The sequence below is a fragment of the Aphelocoma coerulescens genome, chromosome 3, assembly GCF_041296385.1.
Source record: "Aphelocoma coerulescens isolate FSJ_1873_10779 chromosome 3, UR_Acoe_1.0, whole genome shotgun sequence".
NCBI classification, from domain to species: Eukaryota; Metazoa; Chordata; class Aves; order Passeriformes; family Corvidae; genus Aphelocoma; species Aphelocoma coerulescens.
In genome coordinates, this window is record NC_091016.1 from 20011444 (window position 1) to 20037304 (window position 25861).

At 44.5% G+C, this 25861-nt stretch overlaps 1 protein-coding gene across 1 annotated transcript; it reads right to left on the reverse strand.

Moving 5' to 3' along the window:
- Positions 1-599: 599 nt before the first annotated feature.
- On the reverse strand, positions 600-22654 carry KCNK12 (potassium two pore domain channel subfamily K member 12). The gene is made up of 2 exons (XM_069009345.1): positions 22303-22654; positions 600-4015 (listed from the first exon to the last, which is right to left on the reverse strand). The coding sequence occupies exons 1-2, from the start codon at positions 22652-22654 to the stop codon at positions 3120-3122; spliced, it is 1248 nt and encodes a 415-aa protein (XP_068865446.1). The 3' UTR covers positions 600-3119.
- Positions 22655-25861: the final 3207 nt, after the last annotated feature.

Here is a 25861-nt window from a genome sequence, read left to right on the forward strand (position 1 = left end):
TTCCATGCATCCTGGAAAAATACTTCTGCTACTGAATATGAGGGAACTGTAAGGCCACCCTTCAGCAGATGCTCCCCAGTGAGACCCAGCTCAGTAATCATGCTCTGACCCTCTCATAAACTGGCTTTGCTGCGCCAGATGGGTTTGGGACTTAGATATGACCTGGGGGTCCCTGTGGTTGACTTATGTCAGCTTTTGGAGATATGTGACCTGCAAGAAATAGGGGCACTGGTAAATAACTGGGCATGCACTTTATATGCCTCTGAAGCTAAGGAGAAGCAGAATGGAGATTATCAAGGACCTTGGGTGTAAGTAAACATTAGATCTAAGTGAACTGAGCAGCAACCTGATGCTCAAATCCATTGAGATGCCCAGCTCCAGGAGCTTGTCCAACTTCCTCTGGAGTCAATAGGAACTGCACAGGGTCCTACAAAGGCACCCTTGTGACTGATGGTACCAGAAAGACTTGGAAACATTTAAATTATGCTACAGCAGACTGTGTGTCTGCCTTTGCCTGGACTCAGAAAAGGTACAGAGGAGGTACGTACAATTTCATATTACTTCACTGTATTTCCCAGGCTGGAATAAGTGGTTTGAAAACAATTCACAAATTTACAGTTTAAACAGGATCCTAATAATAGTTATAATATTTACCCTTTAAAAACAATTCACTGAAAAAACCCCCTTAATTTGCAAACTTGTTACCATAAAAATAAGAGTTCTTGAGCTCACAGAATGTTGATACATTTGAACATGTTTTTATGAGAGAAATAATAAACAGGTAATTCTGCTGTGGCTCAGGGCCCTATCTGTTCAAACTCCTAAGTCCTTTGGAACAGAGCCTGTCGGCCCTGATTTATGTTATAGTCCTAATGAGTAATAGTCCCCATGATGACAAATGCACCAAGATACAACCCTAAGAGAGGTTGGGCTGCAAAAAAAGAGCAGGGTCCCATTCACACTTTTAATAAACAAACATATAAATCATCATAGTTAGAGATTTACCCGTGGGGGTAATCCCAAGGGGAAATAACAAATTTCCATTCTTTTGGTTCTCTGCCTGTGCTGTTTCCCTTGCATGTCTGTAAAGGAAGGGACCCTTCCTGAACTGGGTCTTCCAGCAGTGAGAGTCTTTTCCAGACCATGACCCGCCCCTGTACACCCTGCTTAAATTTATCCTTCAGTGGGCATCAAAAGCAGCACCAAACACCTCCTCCTGCCTCCTTCAAGAGGATGAGTGCACAGACAGGAAGGCACTCTGACAGATGGACCTTGAGGAGTCTCTTTACCACCAAGAAAGCTCCTGCCTCTTGAATGCAGCCCCTACCATACCACAGAATCTTAAGTGTGAGTCTGCACCAGCTGGAAACACATTACAATCATCACTGCTTGTTTCTGGCCAAACACATCTTGATAAAAGCTGTGACATTTACAGTGTGATACAGACCCATGTGTGATGGTTTATCTGCAGCTCTGATTCCTTTTCGTTAGGAAAAAGATACATTCAATGCCATAATTCAGCTGGCAGGCTCAGGTGTGCAAAACCTCAGATTTAAAGTTAGGTTTTCCAAGGGTACATTCCAAAACATTTTGCACTGCTACAAATTTAAAAGAAAGCAAAAATGATGGCAACTCCAAACCCATGCAAAACAAAGTCAGTAAATAGAGTAAAATATTTTCATGGAAATATTCTCAAGCATTTCTAATATTCCTAGTTTGTGTTCATCATCTCGGTCAATTTATTCAGTAACCAACCTACTACTCATGGTCTTGCCTACAATTTTCCAGTAAGTTTCCAAGAGAAGGCTTCTTAGAATATAAGCTTAAGTTTTGTTTCTTGCTTGGAATCAGCAGAAGCCTTTTTATTATCTTCACAGTGTAGTAGAGAGAATTTAGAGAAATGATCCAGAGCTGTTGCATGTATTTTTGAAAGAGGTTTGCAGTAACTCCTCTGCATCCATTTGTCATGCTAAACTACACTCTAGACCAGGTTTGTGTTTGGTTCTTCAGTGGTTTGGGCTAGCACAGGTTAAATATGGCTTAAGATGGTAGCAGCAACAGCCAAAGGCTAATTTATGACTTGGTATCAACATTTTGGGGAAGCCAGTTTCTGGGGGAACTTCAAAGCAGTGCTCTTTTGTACAGCCTGCACAGTCAGATTTGTGGGAAACAAGTACAGGGTTGGGGTCCTCAAAGAAATAATTTGCACGAATCTCTGCAACAATACTGCAGAAGTAAAAGAGCAAATTTAGGACAACAGAGAGCCTACATTCATTTTAGTGACTTATTTCAATGAGAAAGTAATGAAATAAGCATTTTTGTGGTGATGCAAACATTTGACACCAGAGGTGCATACCAGCTTCTCTTGCATTAAACAATGTCAGTTCTGAAGATGACAACTGCCTGTTTTCTGTTATTCAGTAGGAACAGTTTTGCACACCTTAACACGGTCCTGACTTTTAAGAGTTAGGTGGCAGGTGGTCTTTCAGACAAGACTGGCTAAACCCCACCCTACGAAGGGAGTTCAGCCCATTCCATCCTCTGCCACTGAAGTCAGTGGGATTATTGAAGTGAAGCACAGCCACCCTAAAGCTGGTGTGACGACACTCACCTACGTGTATGTCATACAAAGGCCTGCTACGAGGAATTGCTGAAGAGCATTGAGTACAAGGCTCAGGGCCAGAACCAGACTTCAACAAACTGTGAGATACTGGTTTAGCCAAAACTTACCGACCCCAGGCTTGAATCTGGAGCCTAGCTTGCCCGCTTTATGCCTTTTAACATAGAGTTTGGGTTCAGGCTCTGTTCTGAAGAAGAACATGTTGGTTTTGACACCATCCTAACTATGCACACCATCCTTCTATAATTGCACCAGATTCTGCATCAAAGACATCCAAGTCTCATTTAAAACCCCCTAAGGGGAAAATTGTAACATAATGGTAAAGATCTCACTGCATATTAGAGAAAACTTATAAAACCCCCAGAAAGTAAAACGCTGAACACCCAATGAATACCAAGGCTGTCTCTGAAATTCAGAACTTTCCAGTAGCTTACAGTGGTAATTCCACCCTAACCGCCGTTTCATTTTTATTTAAGAAACAAAAGGGATTCCAAAAACTCTACCTAGAATCACTTGTTTCTGCCAAGCGGTTGTTCATGATGGCCAGAGCCCCCACCCCCGCAGAGAAACCGTTCTGTCTCGTATTGATACAGACATTCCTCGGGTAGCCGTTGGCCGTCTCGGACAACTGCTTCTGCAAAATGGCCAGGGAGACTTTATTGGACGCTGTGAGCTCCCTCATGGAGATCATCTCTCCAGAGAGCCTCCTGCCCTCGGTGTCACTGTCGTACTGTCCGTCAGCATCCACGGCGACATTGTGGCGGCGCAGGCGGGCTCCTGGGGTGATGGCGTTGCGACGGCTGAGGCGGGTACTGGATTTATGGCACTTTGGGCAACACCTGCATTCCAATTTTTTCAACACCCAGTTCAAAATTTGTTTGATTACGATTGAGATGACATTAAAAAGGGAGTATATGCAACATACCCCCATTAATATAAATATGAAGTTCCCGACTCTGTATAATCCCTGATGTTGGTACGCAGCATTTTGGCTGCTTACCAAATCTCCAAAGCCGATGGTGCTGAAGGTGACAAAGCAATAATACAAGGAGTCAATGTAGTTCCATCCTTCCACTGCTGTGTACATGGCTGAGGCGCAGCAGGAAAGGGTAATAGCAAAAAATCCCAGGATCAGCATCACATGGTAAACAGACGGCTTCCAGCCCACGAGGCTGCCCACCCCGGACACAGCTGGCCCCCTTCGGAAGTTGGGAGGTAGGAGACCACTTCTTCGCAGCTGTCTCTCGTAGCACGCCTTCATGATAAACGCCAGCAGGGAGATGATGCGCTCCAAGAAGAGGTTGAAGAAGAGGATGGTCCCAGCACACCCAAAAAGGCCATAAACGATGAGGAATACTTTTCCAGCCACGGTTGCTGGTGTGGTCATTCCAAAACCTACGGTGTGGAGATAAACGGGCAACATTAATGACACGGGTTTTCATGCACAAGCTCAGGATATATGTACCTTAACATGGCTCCCATCTCACTGGACAAAAGGAGTGCTATCTCTTAAGTCAGCTCAGGCCAACATGAAACCAGGTTTGGTAAAGAAGGAAAGCACCAGAAAGTTCAATGAGATGACTAAAACTCAAAAGTGAGCAAAAAATCCTTCCAAGACGAAAGGCAGTGTATTAGCAGAGCAACACCACTCTGTAAAGGCAGGTGGAAGACTCACTGAACCCAAACCTTTTCAAGGTGGGATGAGGTAAAGAGGCCATTTCCCTGCTCCCACATGTGTCAGCCATCAGGACCTGATGAAAAGTTTAAGTTCTCTGTTCACAAGCTGTAACCCAGTGTAACATTTTTGTTACAGGGGTCTGATTACACCATTCCCACTGAGAAGATGGAAGTTTTCAGGTTGTATAACAGGAAAAAAATGCACCTCCCCAATATTGAATACTGTTTTAAAAATAACAGCACTTCAAAGTCTTTTCCAAATCCCAGCTGTGACTAGCCCACCTGGTATCATCACAGAGGGAGGGAAAAGCCATCATGCTCCAGAGCTGCCTGGGAGACTGGGGGCATTGGGAGCTTGCAGATGGGATAATTACAGCAGGGAAAAACACTGCTGCACAGTTAAACAGAAAAATCAGAGTATACAAACTCTGGGAAGATACAGCAACAATATTAATTCACCTCTTCTTGATATGAATTACTTATTGTAATATTACTTATTATGACATTACTCATACACACAGTTTTATAAGTAAGCAGTAATGCCTTGTAGCTAACAGATGGTTAAATAACAGCAAAGGTGAACTTAAATTTGCATGCAAACAAATACAGTAAGTTTACTCCTTGTTATTTGCTGATACCAGTTATTTTATGGAAAAGATTACACATATTTCACATCCTATCTCAGGAAGATTCTTCTGAAACTCAGTTCTGCAGGTATTGCCATTATTCTGCTATTCTTCTCTGTAAAAACACTTGGTGGCTCAGGCAAAATGCTTATTGACAGGACTGAGGTGACTGCTTATGTCCCGTGAAAAAATAACCACATCTAATTTGAATTAAAGGTTTGTGAAAAATCCACATTCCGAAATGTCATTGCTGTATTGCTCCACCAAAATACTGAGCAAATAACATATTCAAGGTGGTAAATATCAACACCAGACTATATAAATAGAAGTTTGGGAAGACAAAGCATAGAGCATAATGAAATCATTACAGAGCATAATGAAATCATTAAATCCAGTTTATTACCATGACACACCTTTATTAACAGCAAGAATTGAGACTGCTGCTTGAAACCTACTGGTTTATTTTTGCAATGGCTGAATTTTTCTGGGTAGTTTATCTGTGCTCCCTTCCTACTTTGTTGATAGAGAATTTCCCAATGGTTGATAAAAGAATGTAAATGCTCACAACAAGCAAACTCAGGCGTATCTTTTCAGTGACATGAAGATGCATGAGAAAAGAGGTGGTCTTACTTTCACAGCACATTTGGCAGGCTCAGAAACAGCTGTGTGCCACCAATTCAGACTATATTTCATAATTTGAGTAACCTGATCTAGTGAAAGGTGTCCCTGCCTGTTGAGCTTTTGATGGGATACCCTTCCTTCTCGGACCAGGTAAGAGAGCAGAGGAGGCTGCTGTTCTGCTAAGTTCTTTATCTCATAGTCTCATAGCTTTCTTGAAGGCAGGGTTCAAGGGGGTTACATGATAAAGCCAAGCAGCAACAGCAAACAGCAGGCAGAAAACAGCTGCTTCTTCTAATTCTATATGCTCTATCTTCTTTTCTCACAGAAGTGTGGATTACATTTGTTAATTGACCAATAAGATTAACACACGATTCTAGTTTTCCTTTTCTTAACCTATCCTGGTCTAATTCTAACAGATGTAAGCCTTACACAAGTGTTACACAGGTATTACACAGATTTGCATATATGGTTTCTATCAGCTCTTATTGTTCATGGGAACAATCTATCTAAAAAATGTGAACAGTACAGTTCTAGCTATATTTTGTCTAAAGTAAAGAAATTCTGTGAAAAGGCAACACTGCTGCAGTAAGAACTGTGTTTAAGGTCTCTGCTGCAGGTCTTCAATGTTTCAGGCACTATTTAAGGCACTTAGCATATATTCTTACTAATAGTTAAAAATCTATATTTCTATTTCACTTTGGTGTGGCTTCATGTACCTCTGCTTGTCCAAAGGTTTTAATTCAACCCCTGTACTTTGGGCCTTTTCCTCTGGATCTGAGTCCAGAGAAGCTTTCACTCCAGCACCTGCCCATGTGAATAGATGGCCTTTCAAGTCCCTTCCAACCCAAACCATTCTAGGATTTAATGATCATAATCTTCCTTGTTAAAAGAGTATTCTGTGTAAAAGTCAGTGAAAAACTTGCACAGTATTACCAGAACATTATTACCAAAGAGGTAATTACATTTTGCTTTCTGGACCCACCATCTCTTCATTTTGCAGCGTTAACAAGACCACCTTTGAGCAGACCTCATGAAGCCTGCCTTGGGCTCTGAGAAGTTCTCAGTTCCTTCTTCTCTGTGGGGTGGACCTGTTCTCTGGCTTGGGCTGGCTGCTAGCAGGAGTCTCTCATTTAATTATGAATATCCATAAGAGCCTGGTCCTCAGAAGGAGCTGGGGAGCCTGTTGTGGTTGGCAGCTAGGGATACACAGCCAACTTGTTATGGAGAAGGCATCTGTTCGCCTGTGCCTTGTCAGCAAAGCACTTAAACATGTGCTTCACAGCAAGCATGTGAACATCACCATCAAAATAAATGGGTTTATTGTCACACATATGGCTAGACACATTTATTAATTAGGAAAAAAAAAGAGATAGCAACAGTTTGGATCGAGCTGTAAATGTGCTGAGGCTTTTCAGTATTTTCTAGTGATCATTCAAGAGTGAAGTTTTGTATTTTTGTTGCTCTTTGTTTCGTCAAAATCTTCTGAAGCAAAATGTTACCAAAGTTCAGTATGCAGCTATGCAAGGTGAAAGGGCCCACCACAGCAATGAGAGTGCTAAGAAATATATAAAACAGGCAAAAAGTGAGGCCAGGCAAACAGAGACTCATTTAGGTTGGAAAAGACCTTTAAGACCATTGAGTCCAACTGTTACCCCAGCACTGCCAAGCCACCACTAAAACACATCTCTTAGGTCACCAGCTGGCTGAGGGGAGCACTCATGGACTGTCCGTGCAGGGTCTTCCTCTGCCAGCTGGGTTTGTCCCTTTGTGCCACCCTGACCACGAGGGGTTGGTCCTGGTATGTTCTGTACCTCATCTCTGAGTTCAGCCCTCACCCAAGGCTAAGAACATCCTGACGCCTGGATGAAGCAAATTCATCCAGAACTGCCTATGCTTCCAACATGCTACAAGGGAAAAAGTGCAACAGGGCTTTACATTTTTCATGGCCCTGAGACGTATTTTACAGGTGCCTTGGGGTTGACTTTGCAATATTTGAACCTCCCTCATGCCAATTTTGCCTCACCACTTCAGATACAAGCTCTATGGCAGCACTAATTTCAGCTGGTTGATTTTCTCCTCCCCAAACAAAGAGAATTAGTAGAGATGAGCTGACAAAAACTCTCTTCAGCAGCCTCTCATGGTTAAATGCTGGCATTTAATGAAACCCTCATCCTGGCTTGCATAACAGGTTTGTGGTTACAATTCTGCTCATCTGGAGTTTTAAATTACTTAAGCTAGGGATGGATTCAAGAGGTAGAACAGATGGACAAACTTGTGACATATGCTTCCTGTTGCTCTTGCTTTCTTTTCTTTTACCCACTTTCTTATGAGTAAGAGATGGTTGATGCCAGAAGACAGAAAGGAATACAGCAGCTTCAGTACTTGTGAGCTCTCCTCTCAGTCAAATTACTTTGGCAATTACCTTGTCTTACTATATTTTGAGATTAAAGGGGGTGACAGTTTTGCAGTAAAGATGTATTTACTGAGAGATGCAATAAAGTTTTGGTCACTGCAAAAACTTTAAAACACAAGAAAGTCACAAAAACTGAACACAAGAAAGGGCATAATCTGTCCCTGCCTCTTTCAGCCACCCCAGTTCTTCTTATGCAGGTGTCCTGTCACAGGACGTCACTCACACAGCAGCTCAGCACACTGACTCACAATCATTTGAAATCCCAGAGTGAAATAGCCCTTAGATCAGAGCAGCATCACCTCTATGCAACTATATAACCATCATGTGGTTATATTTAAAGAAATCAAAATCAACTAAAATGGTTGAAAGTAACTTTTTAAACAAATGGTTCCTCAGAGATAAAAAACAACAGAGACAACTATAAGCAGAATGCTGTTTCCAGAGGGAAAGAAGTTCTTGCAACATAAAGGGTAAGAGATGGGGGTTACAGAACACAGAGAAACAAAGAGCTACCAATTTTCATGTTTTCCTGTTTCCTGTCTGTTCCACACTTGCATTACTTCACAGCTTTCCAATAGTCCTGGTTGGTCTTTATTGACTAACACACATACCGTACTATACAAGTACATAGGAACAAAACATCCTAGTCTGAACCCCATGTTTGGGTTCTGGTGCTTCCTCCCACCCTTTCCCACCTGTCAGCATTTCATTATTATTTCCCCTGAGAGTCATACCTGTATATTTCACAACTGCCTCTCATTTATTCTCTAGCTCCTTACCACCTAACATCCAGAAACGGTTGCCTTGGATACAGGGTCACAGCTCAGAGCCGACAAAACTGCTGCATCCAGAGCTTTTACCCAAAAGGGGGAATAGTACGAGTCAGTTCTTCCACCCAGCCTCACATTTGCTGACTATAAATGAAAGACTTACTTTCCCTTTAACATCTTTCTCAGCCTGATTTACTAAAATACCCCCCTTTGGGCTCAAACAGTACATTTTTTTAGAACTTTCTATTGCAAAGCCTTTAATATCCAAGTTGCTGTAAAATCCCATTTGATCTTATTTAGATTACTATCTGCAAACACCTCCTGGACAGCAGTGGTCTGTCCAGCACTGTGTGAATTAAGACCCTTTAAGCTGGACCCATGCTATGTCTGAATAAATGAGATACAACTGCAGTGTTTAGGGCTGGCCTAACCTGTATCCTACACAAACCTGCAGTCCTTAGTGACCCATGTACTGGGACAGATACTCCATGGTGAAAATACTGAGTGACTATGCAGATAAGGACTGACTTCCATAATCATTCTATCTACCCATTCATCCATCCATCCATCCATCCATCCATCCATCCATCCTTTGTAAAATATATCTATATCTAAATCTATATCTATAGATATATACACACACCACTTCAATTTCTGGCATTTCCTAACTTTCTAAAAATATTTTTAAATACATTCCTTTAACAGAGACTAAAGAGATGGTCAGAATTCCTGTAAATTTGCTTTGCAAACCAAGGTGAGCTAAACCAGTTTCTTTTTTTTTTTTTTGTTTTCCCTGAGTGTTCCATATATAAAAATGTGCACACCTGCACCCTGAGACTTTGGGAAAAGATGCCCACTCTATTCAGTGACTGAAAAGTGCATCATAATAAGCTTAATGAATGTAGTTAAAAACCATCCAGGTCTCTGCTGGTGCTCCTTGTTTCATTTCCACCTGTGAAATATTAGTCAGGTGTTTGAGACAACTGCTACTCAAAAAGAGCCATGCTGGCAGAACAGAGACAGGAGATGAATAATTGAACTTTAAGGAGTTTCAGAGAGCTGCAGGCAATTTTTACAAGATTTATACAGTACCAAGTTTATTCTATTTACACACAATGGCGATCAGGTTATTGGTTATCCATAGCCCTGTGATGCCTAACATCAGTGAACACCAGAATCAATCACCCTTGGCATTTCTCTGCTGGCCATGCTTTAAACCACAGGCTAAGAGGTCATGGTCACATATCCATTCCTCTTAAATGTATGTTGGTTTTAAAAAGAGTTAATAGAAATGTAAGCCTAAAATAAGCCAAGCTTCCTTAGGAAAAAAAGATTGTATTTGTCACAATTACATTAAATAACTAAAAGGTGAATTAATAAATAGTTACTAAGTTACCAGGTGCATGTGAAAGGTATAAAAGACTGAGAGGAAACAATTTCTGTAGAAGTGAATCACAAAGATGAAGCCAAAATTACTCCCAGCTGTGACTCAGGTGAGGACAGGAGACAGGGCTGGGAAGCAGCAGGGCAGTTTCATCAGGGTGGGGGTGCTGGGACTCCCCTGCTTCTCTGGTAGCTGGTGATTTCTGCATGTGGGCAAGGGGCTTGCAACTCCCACAGTCATCCCTGGAGACCAGTAGGATGTCACAAGGGTCTGCCTCAAGGGAATGATGCAAGAGGCTCCTGCAAGAGAGTGGTGTGATGGAGAGCACTGTGATGGAGAGGTGCTGGTGGCTGTGATGCTGGGATTAAACAAAGTACTCATGTGCTCTGGACAGGAAATTTTGTAGGGGAGGTAGTGATGAAGGACCTCTTGTGCTGTACAGAGGACTAGCACTAGAGGGATAAGAAGCTGCAAGAAAACCTCATGAAATTTCTCATGAAATCCCCTGAAGATGGGAATGTGAAGACCGATCCCAGACGCAGAGTACTTACATGCAGAGGTGCTGCCGTGTGGGGCTGATACCTGACCACGTCAGGCAGGAGAGGAGGGAGCCCCATGACCTAAGGAGAGGTTGTCAGGTATGATACAGCCAGAGCAGTATATTTAGGGTGAAGGATATGCCAAACTTAGAGGAGTAAGGTGAGGTTTTATCTCAGAAACCCCAGCTGTTAGCATCTCGATAGGGTCTAAGGCACTGGGGGTGACCCCAAAGAAACCTCAGAGAAGGAGAGAGGAATAACCTCCTCAAAACCCGGCTGCTCGTGAATGTTTAACTTCTCCTCCTCACAGCAGGTTTCCCAAGTGTGTTTTTCTAAGCTGACACCTTCTAGCTGAGCTTTCCAAGAAAGATCTTTAGTCTCTAGAGGGTACTCAGCAGGCACATTTATCAGCTCAAGTGGCCTAACTTTTGTGTATTTGAGCGATACATGGCCCTTAAAAAGATAAACGCTGGGGCTTCAGCTTCACCAGCAGCAGCAGTATTCTTGCTCTTTTCACTTAGCAGAAGCAGGCAAGCTTTTGTCCTCAGCTGTACTGCATGCTGCCCTTTCTGTGTTCAGCCTGCAAAGACTAATTAAACAAGCCCACCCCTGCTCACTACTACATGCCATTGTCCTAAAGACAAAACCCAGTAAATACAGAAGGAGGTCTGGTGACGTTGCTTTGGCACAGAACCAAGCCACGGAAGAAGTAGAAGTGTCTCTAAATCACTTTTATGATTCCCTGGCTGGGGCCAGCTGCTCTTCATACACCTTGTACAAGCAAATGGGGACTGACTTGTGCCAGGCCATCAGTGTTGCCAGCTGAGCAGCAGCTCTGGCCCAAGCTCTTGCTAAGCAGCCCCCCCTGAAGAGGGAACACGTGGGGAGAGTCACAGGCTTGAGGCTCAAAATCTTTGGCAAGCTTATGTTTAGTTTTCTGGCTAATCCTACTGCAACAGAACATGGTTTCAAATGAGGGAGAGGGAGCCTCTCCTAAAAGGAGATGGTGGAGAATGAAGCTCAGAGAAGGATGAAAATCAGGAGTAGGAATTCAAACTGTATTTGAATTCAAAGGAATTCAAATACACAGAGACAAAGAAAGTCAGGACCTACAAACTGGCACTATTCTTGCTGAATTGGCTGTAAAGGGATGGAAGCGTCCTGTGGCATGACAATCTCCCTTTTCCACTAACATAATGTTCACAAACTTCTTTCAATACTTAAGGTTTTATTGTTCTTATAAATAATATCATCTTCTTCTCTGCTAAACTCTTGGGGCCAGTCTCTGGTTTACAGTCATAAAAATCAAGACTGAAATTATTTTCTTCATTTTATGCTGCCTTTCTTGGACAAATCTTCAGCAAGATGCTAGTAAATGCCCTCCTGTTATTCTGCCCCTTGGCACAGCTGAGGTACTCTGATGGCTTGTTAAAACAGAAAGAATATGGGTTAGTGTTGCCTAAATTAGTCCTAAACCACCTCACAAAGGAGGATTTCCAGAAAAAGGAGAGGAGAACAGGATGTTCCTTCTTTTGGTTGCAGCCTGTCTCCTTGTACATTGATCTAAACTAGCCCACAGCTGCTTTCTGTGGCTACCTCCACACCTGATGATTGCAGGGTCCTGTCTCTGGCTTGTTTTCTCTTCTTATCCTAACAGCTGGGGAAAACCATTTTGCTACAATCTTCTCTGAAATGGTGGTGGTGTTAATAATGGAAAAATATATCCCACATGCTCCACAGCTGTTTGACAAATTTATATACTGTGAAAAAGCCTCCCCTTTGCACTACAGGCTTAGGGTCTTCACACTCTCACATTAACAGCTGTTGGGGGGTTTAAACCCCTGCTCATATTCCAGGCTGCATGAAGAAGCATCTGCCTGGGCTCACTGCACTGCCAAATATCACCTAGAACACAGGGGTTTCTGAAACACCATCAGACAGAGGAAACACACCTGTATTAAGAGTAACTGTTTTAAAAAATCCACAGGAAACAAAAGCATGATAACCAAGAAATATACGAAGTATGTCTCAGTAACCATGGGTATACATGATGGTAGTGCTCATGGACCCCAAGAACCACCAATTCCTTCTCTCTTTTGTGTCAAATATCTGAAGCCATATACTGCCATCTCCTCTGACCTTCCTACAGTCTTCATGCAGCTGATGATTCCAGGTGAACATTGTTTCAAAAGTAGATTTCTGTTGCAATCATAATTTTTCATCCTTTAAAGCTGCTCCCATTCTTATTTTCCTATGTTTTTTTGAGAATGTTTTTTGTGTGGATAATCGTGTATCTAAGCAACACCCTAACAGAAAAAAGCTTATGCCCTGTCATTTCAAACATTAGCTGCTTTTGCTGTTTATTGAAACTTGCATTTCAGATGTCTGTGTAGACCCAAGGTTGAGCCTTTTTTTTTTTTTTTTTTTCTGAACTGCAAGTGAAAAAGAATAATGGTATCCAAATTTTGTCATGTTCTTGTGAGACATTATTGGCTTCGAAAGAATACTTGCACATGTACTGTCACTTCAGTGCCAGTACATCTCAAGTACTTCTCTTTTCAGGCTAAGAAACAGCATTAAAACAGCATTATCTGAATTTCACAAGTGATCTTGGGTCTATGTCATATTTCCCCACATAAGAAGTCTGACAAAAGAAGATGTCACTTGTGGGCTTTCTGAGCCTTACAGATGGGAAAGGCTGTTCAACGGTTATATTGTTGGCTTATCTTTTGACTGGATTAAACAACAGACTTGTGGCAGATTTTTCTTCTGACACTGGTGTTTTGTGTAGGTAGGTGTTCAGAGAACATCTGTTTCTTGATAGTTGTCTCAGCTATTCTGCTTTACAAAGATGGATGCAAGGGATAAAAAGGCCCTAAACATGAAAACATCCTTTCTACCATTAGGCCTTTTTTTGTTTACCCCCCAAATCTCTGTACAAACTCCTACAGTTACAATTTAATGAAAAAACTCAGATAAATCTACCTGGACTTCTCAATGGTTTAAATATACCTCCACAGGTCCCTTATTTTAAAACGTTCCAGCTGAAAGCAAAGAAGCAAATTCTCAAGTATCTGTTTGCTTGGGCAGCTCTTCCAATCCATTCATGAAGGCACAAAGACCCAAATTTAAGTTACTGTAATAGAAATAGAGGGTGACAGGACTGCTGACTAACCAGTTATTTCCCATTTTCTACTTCTCCATTTAACTCTTCCTTCCTTAGTATGCATTTCCCTTGACTACTTTTAAATTTAATGATACTGAACAACTTTGCCACATTGCCAAGACAATTTTGAGCTTTTGATTTTATCTGAGATTTTCCTGGTCCTCCCAGCTCCGCCAGTAGCAGTTTTTGTAAATGAACGAATCATCTTATCAAACATCTTCTTTCTGCCTCTCTTATGAAAATCACAACTTGGGTTTAAGATCTGTACACTGCCATCACTCCCTCCTATTTCCATCGGGCTTAAAGTAGACTTGACTGCATACACATTGAGCATGAGTGACACTGTGCTTTTTGTCTGACCTCAGGAGACAGATATATTGCTTGCACAATGCTCAGGCTGAGCAAAGAGATCACAGAATATATAATGATGAATAACCAAAGGCATTTTATCTGGCTTTAACTGAAATTTACTGAATTAGTTTCTCGCTCGGTTCTCGCATGGGCAAATTTCTTCTAGCTGTGGTTTCTGCCGTGATTAAATTTGTCTGTGTAAGACTTGGGAATGATTGGGAAACATTTGGCCAATAATTTCTAAAAGGGAAGAAGCTGCAGTGGAACAAGCTCAGAAAGGTTCAAACCCAGGGAGGAATTGCTGCAAGGCTACAACTGTTATCAAGATATTACTGCTTCTTTCATGCACTTATTATGGATTTTTAAACACGAGAAGTAGCAGTGCCTCACCCACAATAAGTAATCCCATATCTTAACATCAAACCATTCAATTTCTTATCTTATTCCGCTCCAAAGCTTTAATCACTTGTAAAGGCTGCTAATGCTTTGCCTTGTGTAATGCAATTAGATTTAATTTTCATTCTACTTCTCGTTTGATTCAAGAAAGATTGCACTGAAACCTTCCCATGTCTAGATGTAGCAGCCACTGCCATCAACAGACCCACTGAGCTCAGGGGGATGTATTTTACACGGTAATAACAAGTGCATCTGTTTTATAAACCTGGCATGCCAATAAAGTACCTAAGGTAGGATTTCCTAAAGTTCTGCAGGCTGGTCTGCTATTGACTTCAGCAGAAGTAGGCTATTGAGGAGATATTTGATTTGTCTGGATTGCAATGCAATTGCCCCTTGGATTCTAATTTTGTTTGTTACTAGAGTGTTTCTATTCGCAAAAGGTTTTTATTGTCACTTCAAACATTTATTGTGCTCAGGAGGACTTTCACATTTCAAATGTTCACCAGCATGAACCCTAATTTTTGTGCTTAAACATCTTCTCCCAAAATGCCATCAGGTATGCACTTGGTGCTGACACACTACAAAAACTGTCTCTTTTGATATAGGTAAGCAAGACTCATTCAGATCATGGCCACAGGTTATGTTCTCAGTAATATCAAGCTGTTTCAGTCTAAAAGTTGCAGATGAAATGTTCAGACCTGTTTTTGTGTTGCTCTAACCCTGATGCTACTACAGCAAGAGGCAAAATTCTCTTTGACTTAACAGCTTCAAAGATAAGGTAATACCGCATTCATTAAATAAAGAAATGACATCGTATTTTTCAGCACACCACCAGGAGTAGGCAATGTTACATGAAGTTAATTGTCAACAGAACTATCCTATAATTGTTTTCCTCCTCTCTTCACAATGAAGAGCAATTAAAGCTTGCATAAAAACAAGACAGCGTGCTGGCAAAGATGACCCTGTGGTACAAGTGAGAAAAAATGATGACGTGTGTATGATCTGTGTCAAACTGAAGACAATTGGAGAAAGAAGAAATAGTTAGACTGAAAAAGAAATGGGGGATTAACACCAGGGAAAGGGGACAAGTATGATGAGGAACAGAGAGAAACTGTAAAGCTTTACTTCTGCCTTCTTTAGTAGTTATTAACATGAAAGGCTGTAAAGACATCAAACAAATATCCAAAAGTTAATCAAGCAAGCAAATCACCAGTAGAGAAAGGCACACTAATTGGGGGAAGGCAGAAGAAGCTGGAGAAGTTCAGACTCCCTGGGAAACACAGGTGAGCAGGCAGCGTTACATCAGCTGTATGAGAAGGAAAGGGGGAATATCCCCAGGAGAGCCAAGTGGGGGGAAGACTCCAGGGACTAGCAGGGCTCCATGGGAACACAGGCCATAGGGTTTCAAGCAGGATCTGGCTTTATGAGCCTGCAGCAAACAGGGCAGCTGATAAGCCCAGTAATTATGATCCCTCACAGCTATCACAGGCACGATAGCTGGTTTACAGGGAGGTTGCTTGGTAATAGAGACGGACTGGCTGGAGCCACACATGGATGGAGAGGTGTCAAAGGGGTGCTTTGGCACACCAGTGTCTGGTATGCAATCACATCTCCGAGCTCTTGTAAATGCACAGGGAACTAAAATGGAGGTATTTGTCCAGCAGGACAATCACCAAAGACCAAAAGGAATGTTCTGCTAAGCAGGAGGTACATGCTCACTAAGCAGACATTGCTCCTTCAATTACCCAAGCTAGAGGGACCCTGAAGGCTGCTACAACAGAGAATCCCTGATTACAAACTCCAGTTGGTCTTTGGTTTGAACCTGAACCAGCACTTAGTAAGTCAGTATAAAATTTCCCCTAACTTCTGAGATGCTGGACCATATCTCATGTGATGCTGGGCAAAGTTTGGTTTTTGGAAGACCGCTCTATGAAGCTGTGGTGCTTGACATTTAATTTGGAGACCCCACATTTCAGTGCTCCAGCTGAGCACCTCAAACTCCACAGCCATGGCAAAAAGAAGTGCAATTTGATTGTCCTTGACTTCTCCATCAGTTACTGATCTGAGTGTTTTGAAACATTTAGCTAGGGTTTAATATTAAAGAAACCTCTGAAATGCTTAGATTAAGGAATCTGAGCTGAAGTGCTCTGTAGAAATAGTTCATTTTAGATGACCAAAGCACAGTGAAAGCTTTATTTTCTGTGGCAGGCATAACCCTACAAGGGCAGACAAAGCCTAAGAAGTACTGAGATTAAGATAATGTTTTTCAGATTTTTTTTAAATTTAAAAAAGGGCTTTATTTTAAATACTGGGGTTCCTTCCTCCTGCTTTCTAGAATAAAATCCCAACAAATTTAGGATCAAAATTATTTCATTGGGACCCTTCAGGGGGGACTCCTCAAGTCACCTGTGTAATTACATGGATGTAATCCAAGTAAATCTTCGTGTTGTTTCTCTCAACCACAAGAAAGCAAGCTGTGATTTAGATTACTTTTCTGCTCAGAGCACTCAACCTATGCCCACACACTTAGGAAATTCCTATCAGTGGCACCCAAAGAAGTTAATACTCCCATGCACCTACAGCAAGCAGAAAACATTGTTATGGTGACTGTTCTTCATGTGAGGAAAATCAGTGCAGGATCAGAAGTCTCCACAGAAATATGCTGACCATTGACCTGCTGCCCTCTGAGCCTCTTGCTCTCTGTTCTTTATTGAGATTACCCAAGTGAGGAAATGACTCTCAGAAATCCACTGGCACATTGATCAAAACACGACACGCATCGAAGGAATCAGATCTGCCTGAAACACACTCTCATGCTGGCTGCAGATTGTGTATAGGATGGCAAAGACAAATAACCTGACACTGCACCTTAATAATACTGCTTGCTCTTCCAGCTGCTTTCTCATTTGGTTTTGTTTGATTATTTCTTAAGAAGGTCAACTCTGGAGGCAACTCCCCCCTCTCCTCTGAATCCTCGGCAAAAGCTGCCTGCACAAGCCTCAGAGAATTGCAGAGCCCTGAGGAGACAACACTGCTGCTGATCAGGTGCACACCCCAGTTTGGCTGTCACCTTTTGGTTGGGTTGGCCCTATAGACATAGACTGAGGCTGCATTCACGGAGAGCAGAGAGCCACAACCTCCCATGGCTGCAGTTCTAATTCACATCCTGGAATACAACAATAAAGAAGACAGGGCAAATATATTTCCCCCTTAAAACCTTCAGACCATCTTGGTTATTTGTGGGATTTGTTGCCAAATTATCCTCTGTAGTGCCTGCTCTCACAGGCTCACCCCCTGGCTCCTGGCAGCTCAGTACAACATCTGACCTGTGCTTGCTGAGCTGTCCAAGTGTGTTTTGCACATCACTTCCATTAAATTATCACCTCCAGAACATCTGGACCACCAGATATTCCCACAAGACTATGACACAGAGACAGAGGATATTTTAGAAGTGAGTGGTTATGGTGCTCAGGTTGTGGAGCACAAGCAGAAATGATGTGCTGGGTATGCTGGGTCCCTACAGAGGACCCAGAGAGAAGAAGGTCTAACCCAGCTAAGCATCCTAAGCAAGGAGAGAAGAGCTGCCAAAACCTGTGAGATGGCAGAAAACCCAGAATGTTGTGTCCCTTACTTAAGATAAGAGCAGAGCATGCCCCATCCATTTGGATAGAGCTGTCAGTCCACAGCTGGGTCATTTAACAGGATTCCTTAGGGCAAGTATGAACAGTCCTGCTCACTCCTACACACTGCCCCCAACACCTGTAACCTTAGCACAGCTGTACAGAGAGAAGATCCCTGCATCTTTTCTTCCCAGGGGCGCTTCTCAAGCACACATAACCCAGATATGTTCCATCCCAAACACATCTGCCCACAGTAAGGGTGCTATAAAAAAAAAAAATTATATCCAAAAATCACTTTTACACATCAGAGTACTTCACTTGACCTCATTTTTTAATGCCTGGTATGGATTTCTATAAATCAGTTCTATCACTTGATTTTTGAAACAGGTACTTACACATAAGAAGCTTAGAATCCAGTTTTCATGGGTTGATTTTTCAAAATGTTTTACTATACAGGCACCTAAGGTTTATTCTAACACTTAAGATAGGAAAAAAAATCTGGGTACAAAGTCTAGGATCACAAACTGAGTCAGAAATCCAGATCTTCAGGCATTCCAGAGTTGCTTGATGTGCTAGGCAGAATGAGTCTCTGCTACCAGAATATGGGAAAAGCTAGGACTGATTATGCCTGTATCTGTCACATTTTACCAGGAAGAAATCTGATCTGAGTTATACTTTTGCTGTCAGTCTTTAGCGAAGTGCTGAGAGCTATAGGTGGTCTGCACTTGGGGAGGGAAGGAAAAAACTCAACTGCAAACCAAAGCCTACTGTCAGTTAAACCAAAGAATCAAGAATAAATTTCACCTAGCTGCTCCTTAAAGAAATCAGAATAATAATTGCCTAGAAACCCAGTACCTTTCGGAGTGCAAAATAATGACTGAAGAGATGGTGTAGTCCGACAGCAAGCAAACAGAAATTAGAATGAAGTGTTTTCTTACATAGTTCTGAAAATCCAAATGTGTCTAATGAAAATAGACTCAACATTTCATTATTCAAGCACAAACAATACAGTAATAAAAAATGAATGCCCAGAGTGCTATCAAGAGGGTGTTTTAGGGACTGTAAGCCACACACTTTGTGGGCTATTCAGGAAAATGCTTTAAAATTAGAATTTCAACTCTCACTTCTTAAAGACCCCATTAACATGTTTCTCACCCAGACTGTTTGATTGTGTCCCTGAGGAACTGGGGAAGTACAGAACTGCAGCCAAGGAGGCACCTAACAGAGGGGAGCTGCTTGGCCCTGCAAAGCTCTCAAGGAGCATGGATGGAACAGTTCTCTCCCAGCCTGGCTATGCCTAATCCTCGTGTTCACAGAAGGATGAAACCTGGACTCTCCCTCCCTATGCTCAGCTTACACAAACTCCAGGAAAACTTGCAGTCCTGTCCCTGGGTGACTGTATTTCAATGCCTACATCTGAAAGATTTAGTAGTCTTATTAAAACTGTTGAGAACAGAGTGAGGGCTTGAAAAGACATAGTGTGATCCCTGCAAGCTCGAATCCTCTACAAGTAAGAAGCTGAGTAACCTGTGGGTGATTTACCCTTGAGAGACATTGAGTATACTTGCTATTTGTTAAGCAGTAAGGAAGGTTTCCAACACGTCGCTAGGATAGTGGTGTGTTTAGCTGGAGTAATAAAGCTGCTTTGACACACGTAACTGATGAAGCTGTTGAGGAAGGCAAACTGTTTTGACTCTGCATGTCTGGTAGTTCTTGGCAAGGTTGGGTAGAAACAGCATTCTTGTCAATTAAGCACGACACGAAAGCAAATCAAATTGCTCTGAGCCAGGATAATGTGGTGTGTGAGCCGACAGTGGCATCAAAGGTACTCCAGGAGGGTACGTACATAAATGAGCTCGCTGGGAGGGAAAAAATGGACCTTGGAAGAATGGCTGTGGAACTGCTCACCCAGGTGACACCTCAATGCCCTGCCATTTGGTTCCTCCCACGCTGGGACCACGAGCCAGACGGCTTTGTGCATGTTTGACTAAGAGCACAGCATCATGTTTTAGCAGAACAACTAGTTAATTCATTGGGGGTTTTTGCCTTTGCTGGGTGGAACTGCCAAAAATAACCGAATACAACCGTGTGGTGGAAGAAACCCTGCTGCAGCTGAGCTCACCGTGGGCTTTGCCTCTCTACGAGCTGCAGCAGCTTGAAGAGGCACACGAAGGGAAGCACTGAGGTGGGGGCAGCTGCTCTTCATCTGCAGGAGCTGTACATGTAGCTGGTAGAAGCCATGCCAGGATGGAACGCAGCAGCCTCGGGATGCCGGTACTCCGGCAGACACTGCTCCTGCCCGGCTGGGCAGCTTGGCACCCCCAGCACAGCAGCTCTGCCACGGCCTTTGCTGTGCCCACAGGCACAACGCGGCCGCGCTTCCAGCCACCTTCTGCTGCATCTCCTCACTCAGAGCAAAGCCTTGCTCTGCAGCAGGCTCTCTGAACTCACACCAAGTACTGTAAGCAATCCAGGAGGTAGCAGGCAGGTAGCATGCCAAGAGAAGGTACGACTTGGGGAACACTTGTCAGAATCCAGCCTTTGTTGCAGATCGTGAAAAACAGTCTTCAGCCTCCACCTCGCACGTGAGATGTGACATTATTGACTCCAAGGAGAGAGCACTGCCTCTCAGTGCTGCTACAGGAGTATGAGAAACACAACTCTTGGTTCTGCCATTTACACCTGTCAAGACTGGCAAAACCCCCTGCTGAGTTCCTCATTCCCTCTGCCCAGGTAAAAATGACTGCAGATGGGGCAATGAAGTGGAGATGGAAACAAATGCAAATGAAGAGGAAACATTTTACATTTCAATAACCGCAGAGAGGAGAAGCCAGGGTTGGCAGGGAAGCAATGTGTTTACACGTCACCTGAAGATTTCTCTGTTTCCCACAGCAGGTGTAAGGAAAGAGTGGGTTTGTTAAAACGTTGGCTTTTTTTGTTCATTCATTCACATCAGTCAAAATGATCTCTTTTAAATGTATGTTCCTGTGATGAAGAAATGCATTCTAATTAATGCTTAATTAAAACGGTGTTTTAATGACAGGGCTACTGAATGTAATTGCAACCCAAAAGTTAACTGGATTTTTCAATGCAAAAAGTAACAATACCTGACAACATTGCTGTACTCACCATCACGACTCCATTATACGGATTAGTCATTATTGATAAAACATTTTCCAAACTTAATGAATGTAAATGCAATAATGAGCTGTGAGTTTCTTCCTCTACAATAAAGGGAAAACACAACACTTACGCTCAGAAGACACTTGGCTTCTTACAAAACTTAAAAACTGGCAGAATTAAGACCGGTAAGAACTTGTGTTCAGGGACAGGGTTTCTCAAGCAATAGTCCAAGAGTAGTAGATAGCCACAGAGTAAAAAAAAACAAAAATCCTCCCACTAGAACTCATCATTTGCTTTACAAAGTGCTGCTCTTCCTAAACACCTATGGGATATGAAAAACTGCAGCCGGCTGCAGCGATAACACGGAGAACGTGTATCGTGCTACAGCTGGAAGACACACGACTTCGTGTGCCTTGCGTCTTTAAACACATACACATCCTAACTTTGCCAGCAGTTAAAGCCGGTACCAAGTTGAGCGGCCAGGCACGGCGAAAGCCTGGCTCTCCCTCAGCATCTCCATCAGCCCGCTACTACCGGCCCCCGCGCCGCCTCCCGCGGTACCGAGCCACTCGCCCGGCGGGCGCATCGCGGCGCAGGCTGCGCTGCTCGGGGAGCCGCCAGCCCCGTTCGCTCCTTGGGGCCGGCGGAACGAAGCCCAGCAGCCGGCAGCAGAAGTTTGTTGGGGAGGGACGGGGCTCCCGCAGCCGCGACGGCCGGTGCTCCTGCGAACCCGCGGGAGCCGGAGCGCCGCGGGGCGGGAGCAGCGCCGGTCCCCGGCTCCGTGCAGCGGGCGGAGCGGTGGGACCGCGACATTCGGGGCGGGAGGTCAGCGGGGACAAGAGGGACCCGGACGCGCTGCGAAACCCCGGTTGCCACAGCAACGCGGCGGCGCCTCTCCCCAAACTTTGGTCGCTATAACGACGGGGCCGGGGCCGCGGCCGCGGCATCCCCCGGGCGGGCGGGTCTGCGCCGCGGAGTCGTCGGGGCAGCGCTCACCTATGGTGGAGACGACGGTGCCCACGAAGTAGAAGGCGCCGGGGAAGTCCCAGCGAGGCCGCAGGGCGTCGACGCGGATGCCCGCGGCCCTGGCCGCCTCGTAGCTCCGCAGGAAGGCGCGCAGCTCCGGCGGGCTGATGTTGAAGATGCGGCTGAAGTTGTGGAGGGTCCGGTTCCAACGGAGCTGCGCCGCCGCCTCCGACGGGCTCTCGAGGGCCGAGAAGACGGTGGCGCCGGCGCTCAGGTACGCCGCGATGAGGGCGGCCAGCAGCAGGAACCGCCCGTTGTCCTCGTTGAGGGGCGCGAGGCGCCGCCGGCGGCAGGAGCCCACCGCCCCCCGCGGGGGCATCATCCGGTGCGCGGCGCGGCGGGCGCGGCGGGCGGCGGGCGGCCCCCGGCGGGGGGCGCGGGCATGGGGCGGCGCTGCGCGGAGCCCGGCGCGGCGGCGGCGGTTTCGCTGCAGGGGCCGCGGCTCTGAGTCATCCCCCGGCGGGGCTGCCCGCCCGGCTGGCGGCGGCGGCGCCCCGGGGCCGTTGGCCTCGCCCGCCCGCCCTCGGCCCGACGCCCCGCGCCCCCGGCGCCGCGGGCTGCTGCGGCGCGGGCTCGGCGGCGCGCACCGGCCGGCTCGCTCTGGCCATGCGGGGCGGCGGCGGCGGCCCCGCCGCGGGGGAGACGCCGCGGGGAGGCGGAGGCGGAGGCTCCGCGCGGCGCCCGGTCGACGGCGGGCGGAGGGCGGGAGCGTGCGGCGCGTCCCCCGGGGAGCCGCATCCCCGGCGGGAAGGCTCCCGCAGCCCCGCTGCCGCCGCCCGCCCGGGCCGGGCCGCTGGAGCCGCCGCTGCCGCCCCCCCGGGGGCCGCCGCGCCCGGCCCGGGGGAGGGATGGGGCGGGACGGGGCCGCCCTGCCCTGCCCTGCCCTGCCCTGCCCTGCCCTGCCCGCCGCTCCCCGCTTCTGCGCTCCCACCGCGGCACCGGCCGGGTAGGGGGGACACGGCGAACGCACTGGTTCCTCGCCATGTGTGGGATGCGCCTTGGCCGCTGCGGGGGTGGTTTGGCTTCCAAAGCTTTCCTCTGTGCCCGGTGCCAACAGGGTGTTTTTGGGGAAGATAGTGGTGATCGGTGGAGCGCAAATTAATTAATTTCAGCCATTTCTAGTTGCACGAATCGTTGTTTCTGATCTGACTCCACAGAGGTAGACCCAAGAAAATGATACATTTTGGGTTCAGTGCCAAATGCCCATTTAATCTTAGCTGGTGTCTGAAAGGTGATTTTTTTTTTCCCCTAAGATGTAGGGTTCTGTCTTCGCTGTTTGCCTTGGAACAAACACTGTAGCCTTTCTTATCTGTTATGCTGCAGTAAGAACTGCAGTCCTTTCCTGGGAGGTTTCAAGTAAATAAATACATTCATTTTTTAAAAAGAAAATGAGAATTCACAGTGATAAAATATTGCAAAGAGGATGGGAATGATGCCAGTCCTGCAAACATATGTGTAGGGGTTGATAACACGTGTAGGAAAGATCTGTGCTTGGAGGAGGAAATGCTCCCCAGAATTTACAGTTGCCAGTGTCAGTCTCACTGGGATGGGAGCTTGTGCCCTGGTTTATGGGTTTTTTATTTTTGCCTAGGTTCTTTTTTTTTCTTCCCCCCCCCCCCCCCTTTTTTTTTTTTTATACAGGAAAATATTTGCTGCCTCTTGGTAGCTGCATGGTGTCTTTTAGCAAAGGGCTATTTGCCATCACTAGAACCTCTCCATAGCTTCACACATTTATTTCTTATTTTGGATCTGAGAGATTTTGCTTTGCCTTCAGATTTCACGTTATTGGCAGTTATCTCTTGGCCACATCCATAGCAGGAGAACTTCCTCCCTTTCTAACAGACTGTTCATACTTGTCAGGTGAAGAAAATGGCTTGGGTTTACACCTATGCTTCCTAGGAACAGGCCACAGATAAAATGAAATTACTTAGTTTACAAAGTACTCTTAATATCATGTTTTGATAGCCACTAACTTGTCTAAACTTTGGGGTTTTGGCATTATTGCTTTTGTGCTAAAGCGTTCTATTCAGTAAAGGTGAAAGGAAACTGTCTGGAAGTATCAAAGATTTTCAATCTCCTGTTGTGCCCAAGGCAACCAATACCACATGCAAACCCTTAAGAAAAAAGTGGCTCCTATTTCAAAGTGTCAGTTGGGTCCCATTATAAATACTAAAACTGAATAAAAATAAAATAATTAAACCAATAAATCACAAACCCAATAGCTGTGGGAAGCTGTAGCAGATCTCAAGGACAAAAGAAGCAGAAAAAAATTAGGAAAGTATATCAGACCTAATCAAAACCCCATTGAAATGAGTGGAAAGTCTCCCATGGATGGTCAAGGGCTTAATAGGTCAGATATGGACCATTTGGTGCCAATGGCTATAGTTAGAAATAATTTCCACTCTGATAATTCAGGAATAATTACATGCAATCCACTGTGTCAGATGATGTAGAACTAAGATAACTTACCTGAATTTGCAGGAATTTTGTTGCTGCAGATGGGTATCATGGTTTAGATTCCTGGTGTTTCTGTGTTTGCAGGGGAAGCAAGACTGGGTTTTTTTGTTTGATTGTTTGTTTTTGTTGCTGTTTTTTTACTCTTCTGTTGGGAACATTAAAAAATGAGGGTTCAGTTCTCTGGAGTCCTCAGCAATTTCACTAATGTGAGAGACCCCTGATGTTTTTAGTGAGAAGCCAGTTAGTAAAGTTTGTGTAACTCGTATTCTCACCACACCATGCCTTGTCCCCTCTTGGGGGATGGTTGGCCCCTAGATGAGGACTGAAAAACTGGTCTTTTCCTTGGGTCACACGACTGAATAATTTCCAAGCAGTTGAAGCTGACTGGCTCTGGAGTCTGTGGTGGCCTCTCTGGAGATGTCCTGCCTGGGAAAGGATGATGCTGGTGGGATGCTGATTAGCTTGAGGAATCACATCATAGATAAGAAAGCCTACCAGTAACTTTCCATGAAGAAAAAAGCTAAGCTGAAGCAGCAAGGGACGTGGTTTAGCTGCTTCAGCATGGGCAAGACTGTATTTCCAGCATCACCGAATCATGGTTTCTAAGAATTCGAGCTGTTGACAGATTTTCAAAATGTTTTGACAACTCATTTCACTAAGATTTTTTTACTTGGGAGTCTTGAAAATTTGTCACCGTTTTGCAGAAATACTTCAGGTTTTTTCGGTTATAAAGCAAGGGGGAAAAATTGATTTTTTTTTTCATTAAAGTCCCACTAAAAATGTTTGGCCCTTTCCAAAGTAACTAGCTCTTGGAAAAACTCCATTAGCTGGATAAAAATCCTCCAGAGCTGTGGCTTAAAGGAAGGTTATGGTTTTGGTTGCTTTGATCCAGATAGCAGAGTTAGAGGAAACATCCTGCACCCCTGCTTGGGTAACACTCTTAAAGGCTGTTACGTGGTTAAATGAATGATGTTTTTCTAAATTTTCTTGAATAATTGAATCAAGTCTCGAGGGACTTGGTGAAAACATCACTGTCTTTAGCACTGTTTGCCTAGAATTTTTTTAAAAGCTG

Excerpts from the sequence above, each read along its gene's own strand:
- KCNK12 (XM_069009345.1), bottom strand. The coding sequence starts at position 22,654 with ATGATGCCCCCGCGGGGGGCGGTGGGCTCCTGCCGCCGGCGGCGCCTC. Across the intron at positions 4,016-22,302 it reads CACCGTCGTCTCCACCATAG|GTTTTGGAATGACCACACCA; the intron begins GTGAGCGCTGCC and ends TCCACACCGTAG.